This window comes from Chaetodon trifascialis, chromosome 2, assembly GCF_039877785.1.
Source record: "Chaetodon trifascialis isolate fChaTrf1 chromosome 2, fChaTrf1.hap1, whole genome shotgun sequence".
In the NCBI taxonomy this organism is placed as follows: domain Eukaryota; kingdom Metazoa; phylum Chordata; class Actinopteri; order Chaetodontiformes; family Chaetodontidae; genus Chaetodon; species Chaetodon trifascialis.
This window is the reverse complement of record NC_092057.1, coordinates 8,350,801-8,367,424: the sequence shown is the minus strand read 5'-3', so window position 1 is coordinate 8,367,424 and position 16,624 is coordinate 8,350,801. Positions and strand designations below refer to the sequence as shown.

The 16,624-nt window shown below is 47.3% G+C and overlaps 2 protein-coding genes across 2 annotated transcripts; both read left to right on the top strand.

Annotated features, from left to right (window-relative positions):
• Nucleotides 1–281: 281 nt before the first annotated feature.
• On the top strand, nucleotides 282–9,323 carry rcor3 (REST corepressor 3). The gene is made up of 12 exons (XM_070974119.1): nucleotides 282–520; nucleotides 625–681; nucleotides 1,796–1,873; nucleotides 1,961–2,013; nucleotides 2,968–3,129; nucleotides 3,760–3,884; nucleotides 4,282–4,360; nucleotides 4,930–5,145; nucleotides 5,909–5,986; nucleotides 6,671–6,728; nucleotides 6,913–7,157; nucleotides 7,413–9,323. The coding sequence occupies exons 1-12, from the start codon at nucleotides 397–399 to the stop codon at nucleotides 7,791–7,793; spliced, it is 1,656 nt and encodes a 551-aa protein (XP_070830220.1). The 5' UTR covers nucleotides 282–396; the 3' UTR covers nucleotides 7,794–9,323.
• A 1,887-nt stretch (nucleotides 9,324–11,210) lies between these two features.
• Nucleotides 11,211–15,473, top strand: traf5 (Tnf receptor-associated factor 5). The gene is made up of 10 exons (XM_070985383.1): nucleotides 11,211–11,476; nucleotides 11,741–11,804; nucleotides 12,313–12,414; nucleotides 12,754–12,918; nucleotides 13,157–13,234; nucleotides 13,482–13,556; nucleotides 13,642–13,734; nucleotides 14,096–14,236; nucleotides 14,530–14,695; nucleotides 14,877–15,473. Exons 1-10 carry the CDS (start codon nucleotides 11,211–11,213, stop codon nucleotides 15,461–15,463), a joined length of 1,737 nt encoding a protein of 578 aa, XP_070841484.1. The 3' UTR covers nucleotides 15,464–15,473.
• The last annotated feature ends 1,151 nt before the right edge of the window (nucleotides 15,474–16,624 follow it).

Here is a 16,624-nt window from a genome sequence, read left to right as displayed (position 1 = left end):
TATTTTAGTTTAGAATTGTGTCGGCGGAAGGATCTGCAGCTACAGGCGCCGCAGCAGCCGGAGTCGCACTGCCGCCCGACGGTGCGTAAAAAGCCTTCCGCCGCGGTGGTTAGACCTCCCTCAGTCACCGGTTTAAAACGTCAAAAATCTCCCCACATGAACCGTTTTACATATTAAAACTATACAAAACGAGGAGGAGGCTCTTGCGATGCTGTCTGTGATGTTTTAAAGCCTGTACTGACCGTACATACCGCGGCGGGAACGAAGAGAGGAGCGCGACAGCGACACGGACGGAGCCGCGGACGGTGAGCGAACAGCAGCAGAAAATCCTCCAGCTCCTGCTGACATTTTATATCCCGACACAGCGTCTAAAAAACGGTGCGTTTGAGCGGTGAGATGCCGGGAATGATGGATAAAGGCTCTGAGTATTTAGGGAAAGGTCGCTCAAACGGCACCAAGAGTCCGTCCAACGCCTCTAACGGACATTTTTCTGACGAAAGCGGCAGCGACGACGAACACGGTGAGTATAGCCTCGAACAGCTTGTGTTCGCTCCGTATGTGCGCGTTTTCGTCATTGATCGTTTGGATCAAACGTTTTCTGTGTCTGATGTGACTGTTTTGCAGATGTGGGGATGCGGGTCGGAGCCGATTATCAAGCCAACATCCCGGAGTTCGAGCCCGGTGAGATTTTCCAGTGTTCGCGCTGAGTGACGGACGGTGGTAGCCTCGAGACATGCAGGCTCCAGACTGTGAAGTCCTCACAGCCTCAGACCGTGACTGGTCCGTCTCAGTCAGGCTTTCGCTCGCTTCATACCGAGTGTTTGGAGGTTTAAGGAGAAACATGAACCGAGGCTACCTCGACTGCTCACTCACATTCAGCAATTTGAGATCAGTGAAGATTAATGAGCTGGTTTGTCTTCTCTGCTCTTCTTTTGGTCCCGAATAATTTCTAATATTCTCTGACAGTGAGAGGAAGCAGCTGTGAGCAACAACAGTAATAAACAAATAACTTTTCAACACTAGAGAAAATATTAAAATATCCAATATCTGACTTTCAATACTCACACTTTTCTTCTTTGAATTTCTTTTAGACTCTCTGAACAGAGAAAATATTGGAGTTTGATACCAACGCTCACATTTGAGAGAAAACTGTGACGACCAGAGTTTGTTTATTTTTCAACTTTAATAAACATATCTAATATTAATTTCTCAGTGCTGGAAGAATTGTGACTATTGGTCGTGTTTGGAACATTTTACAGTGAGAAACAGTTTGAAGTTTAAAGACCTTCAACAGATTTAGGGTTTCACTGCTCCTCTTTCCTTCTTCTCCTCAGCAGACACGGAATGGGGGGGGGGGGGGGGGGGGGTCTTCACTGTCCTTCATACTGGAATCAGACTCCAGAAAAGAAACTGAAATGAAAGATGTTGATCGTTTTAAACACTTTGGACTTCAGTCTGAGTTCAGGTTTATTCTCAGAGTAACTGAAGACTGGAAATAAAACACAGACCTGAAGAAGCAGGAAGGAAGCTGCTGACAACGAGGAAGCGCTTTAAGTCATGTGACCATCCTGAACGCCTGGCAGCAGATTAATTTACAGAAACTGACAAAGAGACGAGGAGGAATAAAGTAAAGAGTGAAGAAGTGAAGCGTTAAAGGTTTCAAAGTGAGGGTCAAACTCCTGAAACACTGCATCCTACATTTCCCATAATGCAGCTCAACAGCCTCTTCAATTAGACACGATGAGACGAGCTGACCGTCAAACCGACGACACTGATGATGTTTCTTCTCCTTCAGGTTCCATGAAGTACTCGGACAAAGACAGCGGAGGGATGCTGGTTTGGTCTCCGTATCACACCATCATCGACTCCAAGTGTAAGTCCACTTCCTGTCCTCTGTACGCAGCTGCAGTCCTCTACCAGGTCCTCAGACCGGTCTGAACTGTGTGCTCTTCCTCCACAGTGGACGAATACATCGCCATTGCCAAAGAGAAACACGGATACAATGTGGAGCAGGTGAGTCCACATCGAGACTCTGTCCCCCATCCACCAAAACGTCCACCAAAGCATGTGTTGACCTGAAACATCTGCAGGTTTGAACGGACACATCGGCTGCTCAGTGAGACGTCCACTTAAGGGACATCAACTTAAATGTCGATTCAGTCGATCAGGCGTCAGTCAGCTGTCCAACACACGTGAGCAGCCCAGCATCACCGGAGCTGATGATTCGTACGACTGGAAGAGTTTGAACGTGTTTGACTGTAAATGAAGTGAAATAACGTTTCATGAGATGAGAGAACAAAAAAACTGAATGAGTTCAGTTTGTTTCTGTCATAGTTTCCAAAATATTTAAATGATATCTACCTGTGCAGGTAGTGAGCAGGTTCATCTGTGATGTCATCATGATGTCATCAGTGAGAAACTCCTAGTGAGAAAGTTTCCGCTCCATCATGGAGGACTGCAGGTGAGATCAGGTCGTCCAGGTGTTCCTCTGTGCCAAAATCACCTGGAAACATGAAACACAGAGACAGACAAATTTGGACATTCTCACAGGACGAATGTTGCCTCAGAGGTCGTCTGTAATCTGCCAAATCTGTAATTTATAAAGATTCTACTACAAATCACAGACCACATGACACTGAACACAGAGGTCATGTGATGTCTGTCCTGTATGAATCTGTCTTCTGTGGACATGTGTGACCTCTGAACAGCAGTCAGCAGTTTAAAATGAGCGGTGACGGACAGCAAAAGGTCGTCTTCAAGTGCAGAGACAAAGCATTTCATTGGATGAGCTGCAAGTGTGTTTATGATTGTCACACGTGCAGGAAGTGAAAACAACCTGGAAGCTGAAGAAGAGACGCTCAGACACATCAGAGATCATTAGTAACACGTGTGTGTGTGTGTGTGTGTGTGTGTGTGTGTGTGTGTGTGTGTGTGTGTGTGTGTGTGTGTGTGTGTGTGTGCATCCAGGCGCTTGGCATGCTCTTCTGGCACAAACACAACATCGAGAAGTCTCTCGCCGACCTGCCGAACTTCACCCCGTTTCCAGATGAATGGACGGTGGAGGACAAGGTGCTGTTCGAACAGGCCTTCAGCTTCCACGGCAAGAGCTTCCACCGCATCCAGCAGATGGTAAGACCACCGCCAGAGACCGATTTGTGGACCAGGACTTTGAGAAGATCCTCATTCATCCAGGTCCTGGTTCTTCTTAGTGCTTAAAAGACAACTTGACTAAACAAGCTCACTGTAGACAGTAGATAAAATGGTATCTGGACTGGGTTCAGTGTCTTGCTCAAAAACACTTTGATACATGGACATGAGGAGCCGGGGGTGTCAAACCACCAGTCAGTCAGTCAGTCAGTCAGTCAGAGGAAACGTTTTACTGCACAGCAAGTACTTTCATGCTGATACTTTAAGTACATGAAGCTTTACACTGTTGCTCTGTTTGTTCAGCTCAGCATCAGATCCTCGACACACAGCCTTGTGATCAAACGCCATCTGAAGCAGTGATTCTCAACTGGTGGGTTGCAACCCACTTTAGGATTGGTTTTCAGTGGGTCACGGCCTTTGTTAGGTCAAAAAAAAAATCCTGTGCTTTTATTTTGAAGGGGATTTTTTTATGCAGCAGAGTGCCGTCTGTTGGTGTCGGGCCTTGTCATTAAGGGGTGATGGTGGGGTCCAAAGCCAGACCAGTTGAGAACCACCGGTCTAAAGGACTTTGTACTCACTGGTAGTAACTGTTGAATCTTGTGTCCCGTTCAGTTACCGGACAAATCCATCTCCAGTCTGGTGAAGTACTACTACTCCTGGAAGAAGACTCGCTCCAGGACGAGTCTGATGGACCGACAGGCTCGAAAACTGGCCAACAGGAGCAACCAGGATGACAGGTAGGACTGACCGATTGGACACCTGACGGAGACACTGACATACTGTGAGGACGCCTCACCTGCTGAGCCTCAGACTCACCTGAACAGAGACGTCCCTGTTCGGGTCTCAGCAGGTTGTATTTTGTGTCTGAACAGCAGATGGTGCTGAAGCTCCGCTGAGTCTGACCAATACTCACACTGGAGGAGATGCTGAAATACTCTTAAACCATTCTGCAGTAAAAATACTTGATTTTCTGAAAAGGCTGATGATGAACGCTGCTGTCCCACAATGCAATGCACAAAGGAAGTGGAGGAGCTGATCTAAGCTGAAATATGACCGTCCTCTCCTGTTGTTTGTTGTTCTTGTTGTTTTAATGACGCGTAACCAATGAATTTTGGCTTGTTGTTGTTGCCGTAGTGATGAGGAGATGGAGGAGGCCAATCCCATTGAAGCCAACGACAGCGACTACGACCCCAACAAGGAAACCAAGAAAGAGGTTCGTGGACACACCTGTCATACCTGAAGCCTCATTACAGGAAGTTTCTCCAACATGCAACTTTTCGGCTTTTTACAGTGTTCTTAAAATTCACTGGTCTAATTAGTTTGTGCATCAGTGGCAAAAACCCCAAAAAATAACCTTTAAAAGAATGTACGTGTTAGAAACTAAACGAAAAAAATGTCTCTCATACAGTTGCTTGTTTTATTTTGACTCCAGATGAGTTTGTAATTTTTTTAATTAACTATTTCATCTACAAAATATGAAGATGGCGACTCGTTTGTCTCTGAGCTGCAGTGTCCAGTTCACGGTGTCAGTAAATCCTCCTTCATGAAGGTTGAGATGTTTAAGACGTGTTGATTCAGCTGCAAGATCATACACGTTTCTATTATTTTGTCCGGCCCCTTTGTATCAGTGACGGCTAAATCACAGAAACAGAAACTGCATCCTGTTTGTCAGTCAGGGATTGACTGCTCTGCCGTCAGCTGACTTAACGATTGAGTTTACGTCAGAAGAAGTTAAATCATAAAACTTTTCACTTTTTAACGGCTCCTCCTCTCAATCTGCAGAACCAGGCAGAGCCGGTGGTGCCGGGCTCGAAGGTGGCTTTGGGTCGGCGGGAGCACCAGACCCTGCAGCACCGACACCACCAGCGGTCCCGCTGCCGCCCCCCCAAAGGCATGTACCTGACTCAGGAGGACGTGGTGGCCGTGTCCTGCAGCGCCTCCGCAGCCAACACCCTCCTCCGTCAGCTGGACATGGAGCTGGTGTCCCTCAAGAGACAGGTAGGACACGCTATCTCCTCCTCACCATCAGGATCCAGATGCCCCTGGACGGATCCTGATTGGGTCTTAGCCTGTTTGTCCTGCAGCTGTTGCTTCATGAACAGATCTAAGAGTCAAAGGAAAGATGCACTCAGACATGTTGAAACTCAGGGAGCATGAACACTTGGCTGGAAAATGTAGGAAAGGATTAAAAAAACATAAGAACATGAGGTCCTGGTCCTCCAGGCCAAGTTAAATGTGAAAATTTGCAATCAGCTCGACTCAGTCTGAAGCTCTGGAGGACTTTGTGGTGACACAATTTTGTCTTCAGGTATTTTCAATAAATACACCGAAGACTCAGATTAGTACAGCACCTGTAAACCCTCACATGACATGGGCTTAGCATTAGCATGCTAACAGTAGCATGTTGCTGTTAGCACAGTTAGCAGCATGTCTTCACATAAAGACAGTCGTGTTTGACAGCAATTCAATATTCCTTTATTCGTCCCTCGAGGGGAAATTCCGAAGTAACTCACCAGACAGAAAGCAAACCAATCATCTGTCCCTGAGACGTCCCTCCAGGGACGTGGACTGGCTGCTTTGAAATGTTTGAGCACTGGTGAAGGACCTCAGGTGTTGCCCTGAGCCGTCCTGTGTGATGCCTGTCTGTATTACTGCTCTGTCTGGGCTCTGCTGCCCCCTGCTGGTGATACCTGGAGGAGTATTCAGACAAGTGTTTCCTGTGAGTTTTGTTGAAGCTGAGTGTTTCCGTGTCGTTCTTCAGGTGCAGAATGCCAAACAGATGAACAGCGGACTGAAACACCTTTTGGAGTCTGGGATCGAAGAGTTCAGGCTGTCTGAGGTACGAACACTCTGCAGCTCAACGTCTTCACAGCTCAGTCTGTCTGAAAGAGTCAACATGTCCACAGGAAACTCCGAAACAATGTTTGTCAGCAGTTCATCACATGTGCTGATGGATGGCGCCATCTACAGGATGAAACAAGCATTTTGATTTTGAAATGCCTCTCTGAATGATTGAGATGAAGCAGACTGATGGAGGAAACCAGCCACTGCACCAGATCATGATCTTCAAAGGTCTCAGTGATCTGGATCAGATGTGGAGATTTGATCTGGAGTTAAATGAAGTCTTGTCAGTTGTTGTCAGTCTCTTGCTTTACTGCAGTGGTTTGTGAGCTACTTAAGCCTGGTTAGCTAACGTAGCCTTCATGGAGAGACACCATCCAGATGAGTTTCTCAGCTGTGGCAGTAAACACAACACATGCTGATAACTTTATTCATGGATATTTGGGTCAGACCAGCAGGAACATGAACCTCTAGAACAGCAGGACTCTAAAACTGACTGTTGAACCAGGTTAAGCTGCTTTGTCAAAGCAGTTTGGATGATGGTACATGAATTGTCTTTCATCCTAAATGCTCATAAAGTTTCTGTTGTTCTGGAAACAAAAGAAGTTTTTTTGTGCTGAGGTTTGGTCCTGATACAGACTGTCTGTGGGTGACCATCAGTCCTTCCTCTTTGTTCCTGTAGTGTAACCAGAAGGTGAACGCCCGCTGGACCACAGACGAGCAGCTCCTGGCTGTTCAAGGTGAGCTTCATCGCTCTTCAGGGTCTGAAATCCAACAAACCACACCTGTTGAAGAACATCCTCGCTGCGTTACCAGAACACAGCTGAAAGAGGACCAGATGAAATGTCTCTCAGGACCTTATTTTTACTTCATCTTCTGTGTATTTTGGTGCTAGTTTGAGAATCCATCCGTCTTGTTCTTCAGGTGTCAGGAAATATGGAAAAGACTTCCAGGCCATCGCCGACGTCATCGGGAACAAGACGGTGGGACAGGTGAAGAACTTCTTTGTGAACTATCGGCGGCGGTTCAACCTGGACGAGGTGCTGCAGGAGTGGGAGGCCGAACAGGGAACACGAGCTCCCAATGGAGACAGCGCCACCTCTGGAGAGGAGGGAAAGAACAGCTCCACCACTCCGTCAGGGAAGAGCACCGACGAAGAGGACGAAGAGGTGAGACATTGAACTGTTTGTGCTGTAGGTGTGAGCATGCTTCACGTTCCTGCTGTTCAGATCCAGATCGTCCATGTTTCCACCTCACAGATAAAACACCACAGTCAACATGTAGTGTACTGGCTTCGTGACGTTGACCCTGGCCCCCCAGGCAGGAGCCTCAGCTTTAAGTGACTGTTTGTTATGTGAATATTACTTATTATGAGCCAAATTCAGTGTGAAGGTAATTAAAGCCCCGCCCTCTCCTCTCTGCAGGGTCAGGTGACCTCAGGTGCATCTCCTGCTGCCTCCTCTGCTTCTTCAGCTCAGATTCCAGTGACGTCCAGCGCCTCCTCCTCCTCCCTCCACCAGCCCCCTCCCCTCCTGCGGCCCTCTCTCCCAGCCACGCCCTCCCTGCACCGTCAGCCCCCGCCCCTCCAACAACAGGCCCGCTTCCTGCAGCCCCGCCCCACCCTGCAGCAGCCTCCGCCACTCATCCGCCCCTCCAACCCCCTGCCCCCCCGCCTCAACCCACGCCCACCCGCCCCCATGACCCTCTGTGGAAACCCAGGGGGATCAGGTCCAAGCTCCGCCCAGCAGCCCCCCAGCTTGGCTGTCCACCAATCAGAGACGGCCTCGTCCTCCTCCCTCCACTAACGAACGTTTCTGCTGAAGAGACAGAAGACAGGAAATATTCAGTCTGAGACTGCTGCGTTCAGGTGCCGTGGGAAAACCTGAGTAACGTCACTCTTCACTGCTTCTGATCAGCTGTTCTTCTCCGGTCACACTTGAACAGTCGCGGTGTTTTCTGGCTTAAAGTCGGTCTTTCCACAGGACTTCATGCGGTGTACCTGCTGCCTGACGGACACCTAGACTTGAAAATCTTTGTTTTGTAAATGTCTTTTTGACAGCAGAGACCTTTCAGTCCCACAGGGTTCAGTTCTGGGTCATAACTGTTCCACCTATAAGCACTTCAAAGCCACTAATTCACTCCTCAAAGCCGCCCGTAGACACTACACATCTCCATTATTTTCTACAGTTAAATTAATCAGAAAGTGTGAAACGACTTTAAACTTGAAGTGATGTCACTTTTCACATTAAGAGATTCTTTATTTTATTGATTTCGTCTTTTATGAGTCATCTTTATGCTAAACCTTCCAGAGTTCACTGAGACTCTGCTGCCTTTCGTCTTTCTCAGCGCTCTTGTTGATTTGTCGATCCACCACACAGCAGGCAAACCTGAGCCTGACAGTCAGATGAAGATGTCTATTGTCCGTCTCTCGGTGCTTTGACGTCCTGTCTGCGGCTGTCAGCTCGAAGCTCATCGGTTCCCGCTGAAGACATGAATCTTTAAAAACACTTCACAAACATATGGTTTCATTTTAAAAAGGTTCAGTTCCTCAAACAGCTGCTCACTATCGTTTGTATCAGCGGACAGGACTATTTTCAGTGGTGGATGAATCCACATGTGGTGCTGCAGTGAGTGTTTGAGGCAGTGTGTGTGTGTGTGTGTGTGTGTGTGTGTGTGTGTGTGTGTGTGTGTGTGTGTGTGTGTGGTCATGGTGACGTAGGAGCGACAGCGAGCTCACTGACTGCAGACTGAAAAGTTTGATCTCTGTTTATGTGACTTGTTGTCACCAACATGGCGGTGTGTCCAGCTTGATATCTCAACAGGTGACCTGTTGTCCATCCAATCAGGCGTCAGTGACAAACAGCTGCAGCATATCCGACGCTTTTGAAAACACTCAGACATCCTTCAGTTGGTGTAAACTGTAGAAGTGTCTCCGTCAGCCAATGAAAACTGTTCCTTGCTGTTCTTTTCATTGTTCTGTCATTGGGTCGGCGCTCGCTTCTTCACATGATGATGATTCATTTTGAAACTAAAAACATTTCTTCTTCTTCTTCTTCTTCTTCTTCTTCTTCTTCTTCTTCTTCTCCTCCTGGAGCTTCAGATGTGCCGTCAGTCTGCCTTCTCCTTATTTCTTCTTCTTCTTCTTCTTCTTCCTGGTGCTACCACTTTGGACTGGCTGTAGGAAATCATTGTGAAAGTGCTCTTAATGCTCGAACATGTATCACGGCATTAAATGTGTCTGGAACCATCGAGTCTTTGAGTTTTAGTCCAACTTGTAAAATATTGCTGTAAAGATGTTTCTGAGGTCATCATTAAAAACTTCATTTGTACCATCGGACTGTTTCCGTTCTTCAGCGACATCTGCTGTACTTGAGTGTAACACTGAGGTACTTTACCTGAGTATTTCCACTTTTTACCACTTAATACTTCTACTGCACTACACCTCAGAAGTAAATGTACTTTTACTTCCCTCCACTGACTTTAGAACTTAAGGACTCTGCATTATTCTGAAATGGGCCATTTTGCTTAATGTGTACTTTTACTTCTGGAGTATATTTTAATGATGTGGTACTTATATAATACTGCCGGTCACTTTCAAATCATTTCAGAAACGTGTCATATCATCAACAGTCTGCTCACAGGAGTAAAAGTACAATTTATCAAAATAAAACCATGAACTCACTCACCGATGATCGATAATCAATAATCAATAGTTAATCCTATGATTTGCTGTAAACACAGTTGATCCTGCTCTCTCATGACTTTCTTTCCCTTTGTGTACTTTTACCTCTAATGAAGTTTTCCTGCTTTGACTTGAGTAAGCGTTCATGTCATAGTTTTTTCATGTGTTCATAATTCACTGACTTGTGTTGACTCAGCGGCGGCAGCAGGTTGCTGATGTTAAGTCACTTCCTGCTCTTCTAATTTCCTCTTCCGCTGCTGCTCTATCGACCACAGATAATCAATACCGATCAGCAGTATCGGTGCGGTGTGGCTGCCGGGCCGCACGTGGATCTGATCGCAGGGATTTCACGCGTTTGTCAGACTCGCGCGTGGAGGAAACAGGGCGCCGCGCACAGCGAAGCACCGCTCTGCGCAAAGCGAAAGTGAAGCTCAGCGGGAACATCGGCAGCCCGAAGCGGATCACAGGTCAACGCGGAGCTGCTCCAGGTGGAAACGCTCGTTTCAGGTGTTCAGATGCAGTGAAACTGTCCTCTGGTGAGTTTATGATTGGCTGGACAGGCGGAGGGCAGCAGCGGGGATTCCCCTGCAGACTCCGTCCTTTAACGGTGTCTTCTGAGGAAACTTCACGTCCCCGATGAGGATGATGAGGATGACTATGATGAGGATGACGATGCTGCTGCTGCTGCTGCTGCTGCTGCTGCTTAATATAACGTGAAACCGCGTACACCTGCACGCGCGTGCTGAGCACGTGCGATGGCACGCAGGAGCCATTCTGATGAGTACTTTTACTTTTGACACTTGAAGTACTTTTTGCTGACGATACTTCAGTACTCTCACTTCAGTGAGCTTTTAATGCAGTACAATGGATGTTGGTAAGAACAGAAATCTAAACTGATGAAAGCAGATCTGAGATCTGATAATTCACTTCATGACAGAAAGTTTTCTGCTGTGACCTCTGACCTCTGACCTTTAGTTGCTTCATCTGTGATTGACGTTACTTCTAGTGTCTTTGTAGGAAAATATCTGCATAAATGTAAATCTACAGATACATGAAATGAATTTGCTTCACCCGACAAACATAGAAAGGGATTGTATTTGTCAGCCCTGAGTTTTGCCTGCAGGCCCTCTGTCAGGCTGCAGGTGCACCTTTCACCAATCAGAGGGTAGGGCTGGAGACTCCTTGCAGCCTGTGAGGCAAAAATCAGGGAAACAATGTCAACAATGTCCGATCTGCACGTTGATGTGAAAACAATTCAAATCATGCAAAGAGGAGATCTAAAGCACAGAACAGCTCCTATTATGCTCCAGTGTCACCTGTCCACATCCTGCCTCAGGTGTCCTGAGTGATGTCTCTGAGGCTCAGGCTCAGGCTCATGTTCCCTTTTTCTTTTTTTCTTTTTTTTTTTACCGAATTACCAAAAAAAAAAGTGATATTTACAAGGTTGTTAAGGCAGAATTGAAAACGTTTTCATTTTGATTCAAAAACAAAACTAATCAAGTCTTCACTTATGATCTGTTCAGTCGCTCCTCCTGCATTCATGGCAGCAGCAGACACAAAGCTGGGGGGATCGAAGGAGTCCAGTTTGCGGTCTGAGGAGTCTGTGAGGTCTGAGGAGTTCAGGATGAGGTCGACGGGCCCCGTGGGTTCCTGGGAGTCAGAGCTGACCTCCATCCAGCACTCCCTGAAGTTTGTGTTGACGCTGAAGGAGGAGTTTGTTTGTCCCGTCTGCAGAGGAGTCGTGCTCAACCCTCAGCAGAACTCCTGTGGACACATCTACTGCTTCCACTGTCTCCAAGGACTGATGTAGGAGCTAGTCCACCTTAAAACACACTGACACAGTCCACCTTCACACTGGCACTGACACAGTCCACCTTAAAACACACTCACACTGACACAGTCCACCTTAAATCACTTGTGCTGACAGTCAGCTTACTGACAGTCCACCTTAAACAGGTGTCCTACTCTGTACCTGTCCTGTGGTCGTCATGAGTTCAGGCTCAGACCTCTGTGATGGTTTGGGTCCATCGTGGTTTCTCAGTGTGAACGTCAGTCTGCTTTGTCTTTCAGGGACAGTGCGTCACCAGTCAGCCCAGTTTGTCCAGTGGATGGAGCTGTGATCAAACCAGCTGAGGTCAGAGCTGAACAGCTGCACAGTCACAAACACACGAGTTTCCACAGAAAACAGCCAAAGAAATCTAAGCTAACGTAGCTGAAAATAACAAAAATAAAAAACGTCTTCCCGTTAAGCTAACGATCGCTCATGCAGTAGTCGTCCAGTATCTCCCGGCGTTCCTACATTCAGCGATATTTCGGGGAACTGAAAACCTTCCACTGGTTTCCACTTTCACTTCAATGACACCTCATTTGTTCATCTGATACTCTGGATGGTTTGTCCTGTGCAAAGGTGCAGGATGGTGATCTGGCTCAGTTTAAAGTGTTAAAAACATTCTTTGAGATTAAGACAGAACAGAGCATTCCCTGCGGTGGTCATGTGACCTACCTGTTGTTACAGCGGGTGTGTGCTTCGTCGCCCTCCCGCTCCTCCTGACTGGACATCAGTTTGGAAACACGTCACCGTCTGTCAATGCAAAGCGTGGAAAAGTTTAAACAGATTCTAATCGAGAGTTTTCTCTCTGCAGGTTTTCCAGGACAACTGCTGCAAACGAGAAATCTCCAATTTAGAAGTGTACTGCACCAACTCCCCAGCATGCACCTCTGTGGTCACGTTGCACCACCTGCAGGTCGGCCATGACCCGACAGTTCAGTCCAACTCGTGTTTAATGGACTATTGTGTGAATGTGGTCTCAGCTCTGATGTCACAAGGATACGCTAACACACCAGAGACTGATGATAATGTGTATTTTCTACTGGGTTGACTGACAGCACCTTCTGCTGACTGATCCTTCCTCTTCTTAGCACCTTGAAGGGGAATAAGCTCCACTGTGTAACATGCTAACAGATGGATGAATCTAAACCCTCTATCCACCTGACAGACATGTTAAATCACAACTTTCAGTCTTGTCTGGGCTCATGAAGCTTGGTGACGGTTTGTTTATCTTCCATCACTTTGTCCTCCCTAGGAGCACCTGAGATCATGTCAGTATGAGCAGCTGCAGTGCTGCAATCCAGGCTGCAGGGCGGCGCTACAGAGGAGATACCTGCAGGAACACCTGACCAACACCTGTCCTCACCGCACGGAGCCCTGCCCACACTGCCAGCAGCCGCACCGGCTCAGCCTCCTCCAGGTAACGTCAGCAGAATAACACTCCCGATGCACAGGTTGTCCAGGCTGCCGCTCGTTCCAGCTTTTCTTTGGGGACGCTGGGATCCGTCACGTCTCATCAGAAAGGACATTGAAGTGATTCTTCTTCTTAGGCTGAAGATAATACAGTTAACCACCAGCAGCAGTCCCAGCTTGACTCATTCAGTGTGCTGAAAGGTGGAGTCCTGCTGATGTGCTTGTTGTGACTCTGTGGTCTTTAGGATCATGTGCAGAACTCCTGTCCAGAGGTGGAGGTGGACTGTCCCAACGGCTGCTCCCAGAAGGTTCCCCGACACAAGGTGAGCTCAGTGTCATTATTGATCTATAGGCACAGAGATCAGCACACTTGGGTTTCAGCACCAAAGGACTAAATATGAGTCAACTCTGGTCCATGTGTGTCTGAGGACAGTCAGGACTCAAAAACAGCTCCAGTTAGGCACACTCAGACCAGCTTTAGGCTGCTGCTAACACCCACTGTCAGACCAGCGTAGTTGGGTTGATTTTGCTGTAACCAGCGGATGTTTGAATGTGTCTTTTCTCCTCCAGCTGACGGAGCACAGAGAGTCATGTCCCGAGGTTCACGTCGACTGCTCGTATAAGAGGCTCGGCTGCTGGGTGCAGGTGGGTTCACCTTTCGGACGCAGTCCAACACCTGAGAGATGAGACACAGTGTACCGCACTGAACTCTCTCCAATGTGTTCTGCAGGATAAGAGAGGGAAAGTGAAGCTGCATGAAGACGCTGCTGTCAGCCAACACATGCTGCTCGTCCTGAGGAGCAACACTCACCTGGAACAGCAGGTATGTCCAGGGACCTCACCTGACCTTCTGATTCTTAACACCAAGATATGACAACTAATAACACGTTTACACTGAAGCTACAGCACATATGCAGGTTATTTAAATATGTAATGTAATACGTAATGTAAACCCACGAAAAATAGGTGATCGACCCTTTCCCATCATCATCGCACCTGAAATGGCTGAAAATGAGTCGACCCAGGAGCTGACAAACTTCTGCAGAGTCATTTGACCCGATAGTGAATGAAATTGTAGACTTTCCCACTGAAGATGAGACCCAGATGTTAGTGGATTTTAGTGGTTTTTGTCCAGTGTGAAAGAGACAGTAGTGTTTACCCCAGACTGTTGTCTCCTTGGTCAGGTCGAGGTTCTCCAGGAAGAGGCGCTGCTGAGGCAGCAGGAGGTCCAGACGGACAGTTCACTGCTCGCTGGTTTGCAGAAGGAAATCAGACCACTGCTGCAGCAGAACAGCAGCCACGAACACATCGTCTCCACAGCTCAGGTTCAAACACATTTCTGCCTTTTACTGTCACTTCTTTTCCAAACCTGCCATCATTTCATCGGTACCTTCATCGTCTTCATCAGCCAGCTTCAGTGAAGAGTTCTCAGCATTAGATTCATCCAGAATACTGAAACTAAACACTGATTTCATCTCTTGGCTACACAATGTGTTGTATTTAAAAACTCGACAAATTTGATTTTATTCGTAAAACCGGAAAATGTACCTGAGGATGCAGCTGTCGTCAGCAGCGCCATTAAACAAGATCACCTCTGTCTGTCTCTCTGTGTGGTCAGAGGACTCTGAGCAGGCAGGAGGACGTCCTGTCCACCATCCAGCTGGAAGTCCAGCAGGTGTCTCGGGGGCTCAGTCCCGGTTTGGAGGAGCTGAAGGAGCTGAGGAAGTCTCTGGATGCTGTGATACAGGAAGTGTCGGCAACCGAAGCCCTCAAGAAACACCTGGGTAACAAAATTACTCACAGCAGGTCTGTCTGTTCTGAAAGTACCAGTTTGTTTGTAAAGGAGCAGGTTTGTGTGACTTTATGTCTCCACACACTCCAAAGTTGGTGTTTCCTGTTGCAAGAAGATGCAGTTCACAGTCCAGCATGCTCTGAGGTTTAGAGAGAATGTGTTGGTGTTTTCAGGAACTTTGGAGGAGAATCTGAAGTGCCAGTCGGGTCTCCTGGACCTCCACGCCGCTCAGCTCAGTCGTAACAAGCAGCACCTGCAGGAGCTCGAGGCCACGTCGTACGATGGCAAACTGATCTGGAAGATCAAGGACTTCAGGAACAGGAGGGAAGCGGAGGTCAGTGGTCACTCGCCTTGTCTGAGCAGCGTCCCGTTCCACACAGGACGCTGCGGCTACAAAATGGCCGCCAAGGTCTATCTGAACGGGGACGGGGAGGGAAGAGGGACCCACCTGTCCCTGTATGTTGTCCTGATGCCGGGAGACTTCGATGCTCTTTTGCCGTGGCCCTTCAGACAGACCGTGTCTCTGTCTGTGCTGGATCAGAGTGGCGCCGGCAACCACCGGAGCCTCAGCTTCAGACCCGACCCGACGTCCAAAAGCTTCCAGCGACCCTGCTCCGAGTCCGTCAGCAACGTCGCTGTTGGATTTTCATGCTTCATTCCCCTCAACAAGCTGGAAGCTCCTCAGAACGCCACGTATGTCAACGACGACACACTGTTTGTCAAAGTGAAGGTGGACATGGCGGGTTTAGAGCAGCTGTAAGAGTTCGTCTGCAAGTTGACGCACATGGACTAAATTTTTTTACTTGGTGGTCATTTGAGGAAGGACACTGATGGACAGTAACACTGATAGAATTTTAACTATAATCAACTTACTTTTCTCCAAAATCTGTCATCAAAAAAACTTGAAAGAAGTGAAACTAAATCTCCACATGGAAACTTTAAAGGAAAGTTTGGCACTTTGGGAAATATGTTTATTCTCATATGTTCTGATGTAATATTTACCAAAATGTTGAACATTGGTAAATTTAAGCTTCAGGCTTATCTCAGGGATCGTTTGACGGAGGTCTGACTCACAGATACCAGCGTGGTTGCTAAGAATTATTTCATGTCCATTATCTTAAGATCATGACTTAATGAGAAATGAGAAAAACTACTGCGGCTCAGATCAAGAGACTTAAATCTGTTTTCAGGATTCAGTGATCAGGTTATCTGTGGATGAAACCGTCTGGTAGTGACCGGGACTTAAATGTCTCATCGTCATCATCAGTTAAGTCAATCTGTGGAGAAAGGAACCATGTTTGCACCAAAAACATGATTTGTTATTTAAAGACAATGATGATCTCAAGACAAACAAGCTGCTGTTTGTCTACAAGAGCTGAAATCCAGGAAGTCGTTTCTATGTTAACGTGGCAGCTACTGTGGCAGCGTGGTCGACGACTGAAGACACATTCGACTCGTCATTTCTTGTTCAGCACAGTCGCCAGAACAGATGTTGACATTTCTGCAAACCACAGATCTGTTGAGACTTTTAATGTCATGTTGTGACAGCGCTGTGGTTCAGGTCTGGTTTGTTTAGGCTCTGAATCCTCTACCTGGTTTGTTGCCATAAACACGGCTCGATTGGCGGTCTTCTGCTTGAAAGTCGTCTCACCAGGCAGCTCACGTCCAAGTCCCGACAATCTGAATGACGTCACCTTGATGCTCATGTCAGACATGTTTATACGTATAAAACACACAAATTCCACACAGCATCACATATTTAACGTGGTTTGCAGAAACGTACAATGGCAACATGTTACTCTGCTGACTGGCCCATCTTCATCTGAGAGTCTTAATTCTGTCCTCATATGACTGTCCCACACTGTCTTCAGTGGACAGAAATAGCCTCTTTGTGCTGAACTGTGGAAAAGTGGAGAGAGTC